A 5294-nucleotide genomic window follows, 5' to 3' on the forward strand; every position below is an offset into this window, starting at 1 on the left:
CGGTGATTGGCAACAACGGAAAATCGGAATTTTTACTTTTTTTTCTTTGGGGGGATGTATCACTTAATAGATGAAATCTATTCCAGTTTTTGTCTGGCAGCCCCGGGGCCATTATGTTGTCTATTGCTTATTATTTGTGAAATAACCACTCACTTCAAAAGGTTTGGGAAACTACTGAATAAAAAGTCAGATGTTTTTAATTTTTTTTTTTCTTTTTTTTTTTTTTTTATGTATTTAAAGGAAAACACGTACGATATCCGCGATGAACACTTTTCGCAATAAACACACAGAAAGTTCAATAGATTATAATAAGTTTGAGAACTTTTAAAAATGTATAACGCAATAAAGAAATTAAATTGCAAAAATTTTTCCACAAAGAGAAAAATATGACCACATCGCTTGAACAGAGTTGCCGATTGCCTTCTTGAATATATTTAAGCTTGTTTGCCTATTTTCCCGTCTGTGCATCTTGTTTCCTGATTCAGCATACAGACCGCAGGTTTTGCATTATTTTAATAAAATCTGGTATAATGACGTGGGTTGGTTATTGAAAGTGGCTGGAATAGTACCAGTTCGTCGACCACTGTCCATATAACGCCTTGCTTTGAAAATTGTTATACGAATGGGCAGGTGTAGGATATTTAATGGTGGATCCTGGCCAACTGCAGTATTTTTGCGTGTTTTTAATAATGAATTTGTTTCTTCGTTTTTCCCATATATTTTTATTTGTTTACTTTTAAATCTCCGTCACAACATATAAATCAGACCAATGAGAAACGCATCAAGCACAAAAATTAAAAATTCAATGACAGTTATGTAACTAACAATTGCCAAAATGTATAAAGGTGAAAATAAACTAATTTTTAATTAAGAGTGAAACTGCGTGGGTGGCCGAGTAGGTTTAGGATATAGACTAACAATTCAAGGGTCGTGCATTCAAATCTCAAGTAGGATATAATAAAAGCCGATAGCCTTAGATGCTAGCCATTTAAGACTTTAGTCGTGGATTTTATTTCCCTTTCTAAATTAACAGCGGTAAAAATAGTTAAGAGCACAGGTTATCAAATTTGTTTATTACTGTAGCATTATCGATTTATCGCACTCTACCACTTTATCAATAACTTATGCTAAGTTTACACTTTATTATATATCCTCACAATGCAATAAACTAGTTAAGATCAGTTCTACACATTTCAACGTAATGCAACACCAGCATTACCTAGTTAAGATAACCCAATTTAGCTATACCACACGTTACATATACCTTTAGTAATAGCCTAGTTTAATTGTACTATTTTGCTTAAATTAGCGTAATAATTTATTATATAAGATACTGACCACACTTTAGTCAGGTCTATATACAAAAAGAATCTATAAACAAAAGAACCTGTAATAAGTGTTTTCACTACATTACGAAATTTTCCCTTAAAATTAATATGTTGCATACGAGCCCAAATATAATACTATAATATGAGTGCCACTATTTCCGTACTAAATTTACAACAGTTTGTTATACATAGATAATTCGACTCCATGCTATTAACAAAACAAGTTTTAATGAGATCATGCCGTTAAAGTCAAAAATATCATCAAGAATCATTAAGTTCGTATCTCTGTTAGTTTTGTCTAACAAGTCTACAAGTAAAGTTATTATTTTGTTGGAAAGCATACATACTGAATTATTTTTTTAATGTAATAAATAGCAGAGCCTAAATTCGTGCTTTGTTTTTAATATTTGCTTGATGAACACAGTTTCATAAAAATTGTTTAATTCCTGTTCTTTAGAATGTCCAATTGGTTCTTTTCGCTCAGCGGAAGTCAGTAAATGTGTACCTTGCCCACCGAACTCAAACGCTTCAAAAACTGCCTCTGGGATCTGCAACTGCTTACCTGGATTTTATAGACATCCAAGTGACGGAAAGCTGACGCCATGTTATAAACCACCTGGGCCACCCACCAATCTTACGTTATTATTTGTCGATCACATAAGCGCTATACTTTCCTGGAATTCGCCGATTCGTGACCATACGGAAAGCATTTCACATCACACTCGCACTAAATATATAACTAACTTAGTTTACAAGGTTGTTTGCTCTTCGTGTTCACAAAACGTAGTGTTCACGCCATCTAGTGACACATTCAATGATACGAAGTTAACGCTGACTAATTTAGAACCTATTACTACTTATATTTTACAAATTCACTCAATGAATGGCGTATCGCGTATAATAGGTAATAATACCACGTCGGATGATGAAGAATCTCAACGATTAGAGACCGTATCAAGCCCTGTAGATGGTTTAGATAGTGAGACTGCAGTAAGTGGAAATAAGGAGGGATTTGAAAACATGCGAGTCTCTACAAACCTTGCCCACAATAAACCGATTGACTTAAGTCAAATAAAAACAGAACATGCTGAAATTACATTTACAACAACTGAGTCGGCAATATTATCGACTGTGGGTAATGTTCATATTGTTTCTACGACTAATAATGAAGTCGACCTTGCTTGGGATAAACCCGCTCAAAGTGATTCTTCAATAGAATTTTATGAAGTTAGATGGTTTCCAAAGCCGGAATTCGACGCCATAAATAAGACAGCCTTGAATACAAAAGAAACAAAAGCTCACATCGAAAATCTCCTTGAAGATACAGAATATGGATTTCAAGTTCGTTATAAAACTTTAAATGGTTATGGAACTTATAGCAACATTGTTTACGCTCACACTCAGCAGAGCATTAGATCAGGTAAACGTAATCATATTGTCAATGATTTACTTTCGCCTGATTGATGTATTTCATTTTCAGTATATGAAGATTCCGTTCAAATGCGTATTGTCGCCGGCGCCACAGTCGCAGTAGTGATTATACTTGTGTTAGTGATTGTAGTCACGGTGTGGTTTTTACGCACTAAAAATCAAGATGATTCCGATAAAAAATCAAGCAATCACTTGCCTCTTCCTCTGGATTATGCAAGTAATGAAGGTAAGAAATGAAGATTTTTTCGTGTTTTTCAAAAGAAAAAACATTCTTCAGGAATTGTTCACTTTAATGAAATGGAATTGGTAAAAAGTAATAATGTACCGAATCGATTACCTACTCTGGAATATCGCATATTTATGTTACATAAGGGTACCAGAACATTTTAAAATATGAAAAGATCCGCTATACTGCATTTAAAAGCAATAAGTTTGCAATGCTGTTCTAAGAATGAATTTAGTGAAATAAATTCCTTCTGATTTTTTATATGAAAATTTTTATATGAAAATTTCTTAAGAAGAAAATGGATTGAATAAGCTTTTAAACCATTAGAATATGTGCACACTTGTTCCTCGACAATTACATTTGCAAAGTAACCAACATATATTTGTTATATATTTTGTATTACAATCCTCTTTGTACCAAATCACTCCACTCTTCACAAACAGGACTGGTCGTCACTTATAGTAAGTGTTAAATTTTAAAATGTTTCTGATACATGTATTTTTTTCATATCTCCCTTGTTCCTGTCATGTGTTGCGGGTACTACACACAAACACACACACACACACACACACGTGCGTGCGTGCGTGCGTGCGTGCGTGCTTGCCTGCTTTCTGCACAAGTATTACAATCGCACCGCTTGGTAATTTATCGAAAATGATTTCTTTAATTTTTGTAATTGTGTTTATGTTTTTCATAAAAATTTTTTTAGTTCATGCCATGGATACCACGCCCATCGTTAAAACAATTCATTCAAAGGGTAATTTCAATTTTTTATTTAAATTTTTTATTTATACCCAGTAAACGTTTGATTGACTACGATTTTATAATTTTATTACTATTTTATATTTTTGCATGGAATTGAGTATATAGATAAATACGGGCAGTTCATCCATGATAATGTAGTAATATTTGTTCTTTGCTTTTACAAAAGTTCGAATCTTGGATACTCTCAATTAAAACTTTATATACAATATTTTTTTAAAGTAATTATGTTATATAAAATAATAATAAAAATAAGTCACCACTGTATTTGCTGTATTTTTGTATTGTAACGTTATCATTTTATTTATTATTATTATTCGCCGCGGTATAATGCTTTTACACCAAAAAAACTCATATGAAGGATGAAACATTTTTTAGAACTAGTGGATGATACAACTGATTACCAATAATATTGCACATTATAAAAATATTTAACACACAATCTAATGCATTTATTGACGTTATCCCGTTTTTCCCTTAAGAAAAGAAAACAAGTTAAAAAATTATAGCTACTCATGGCGCATGTGGAAATGCCCTCACCTAACGTAGTTATTTATGTAGCGACTTTTCAAAATAAGATCTTATATGAAAAGTTGTGAAAAAATTGATCCGATCCGGACCATTTTCAAATCCATTCGTTTTTGGGCCAAAGCACGTTAGTGTACAAAAATTCCGAACTATAAATTAAACACAAAAGTACTAGATAGATAAACGGACAAATCGACCAGCTTAAAAAGTTAAATGAAAAGAGGATCTCTCTTAAGTCTTCTCAGTGTTGTATACATCCTCGTAAGTTTATACCATAAGAGGTGCAGAGTATAAAAAGAAAAATCTATATTTTTACACCTTAAAAGAAAATGAGGAATTAAGATTTGAAGAGTTCATCTTAAATAAGAGGGAAAAACCACAAATGGTTTCATTTTTAGTTAGTTTATTCCAATCTATCATCAATTACTATCCATTCACATGACTGACAACGCAGCACTTGCAAAAACTCAAAAAAGGAAAGTTGCATCTTGTTTTTTCAAAAAAGCTCTTCAAAATAGACAAATAAACACATATATGAAACACATATATTCTATTGTTGTTTTTGACGAGAGAACGCAGCACCTGCTTTTCTCAAAGATAAATCACCATGCAAAATGATGGATGGTCTTTTGATATCTTTAAAACTTTAGCTATTTCACGGTACGTCACTTTTCGGTGCTCCAAAACGATCTTTTGTTTTTTTTTGATATTTTTCGGAACAACTGTCGAATTGGAGCGACCAGAGCGTTCAGCATTCGGTACCCATGTGATTTCGTTTAAAATTAGCAAATTACGCATGCAGTTATGTGTTTAACGCAATGGTTGGATGGAACATAAAGTTTGTTTGCCTTGATAAAGCAAAATCATGTTGCTGGCGTATGTTTACATAAATATTAAAAGAGAAGTGCAAAATTAATAAAGCAAAAAATTTTTTGAGAAATAATTTTTTGAAGCAAAATACAGTTAATAAAACGAAAAAAAAATGTTCTCATATAGAAATAGGTAGCATTATATTTTAC

At 32.4% G+C, this 5294-nt stretch overlaps 1 protein-coding gene across 4 annotated transcripts in view; it reads left to right on the top strand.

The window, feature by feature from the left end:
* Nucleotides 1-5294, top strand: part of LOC119643525 (ephrin type-B receptor 1-B) — an 88691-nt gene that overhangs the window by 75956 nt on the left and 7441 nt on the right. For 2 of the 4 annotated variants that reach the window (XM_038042892.1, XM_038042893.1), the window contains 3 exons: nucleotides 1786-2748; nucleotides 2809-2985; nucleotides 3695-3742. In XM_038042892.1, the coding sequence (XP_037898820.1) occupies nucleotides 1786-2748; nucleotides 2809-2985; nucleotides 3695-3742 (1188 nt within the window). Of the gene's footprint in view, nucleotides 1-1785; nucleotides 2749-2808; nucleotides 2986-3428; nucleotides 3447-3694; nucleotides 3743-5294 lie in introns of all 4 variants that reach the window. The other 2 variants (XM_038042894.1, XM_038042895.1) reach the window with 2 other exon arrangements.

Source organism: Glossina fuscipes, unplaced genomic scaffold (genome assembly GCF_014805625.2).
Source record: "Glossina fuscipes isolate IAEA_lab_2018 unplaced genomic scaffold, Yale_Gfus_2 61185, whole genome shotgun sequence".
NCBI lineage: Eukaryota > Metazoa > Arthropoda > Insecta > Diptera > Glossinidae > Glossina > Glossina fuscipes.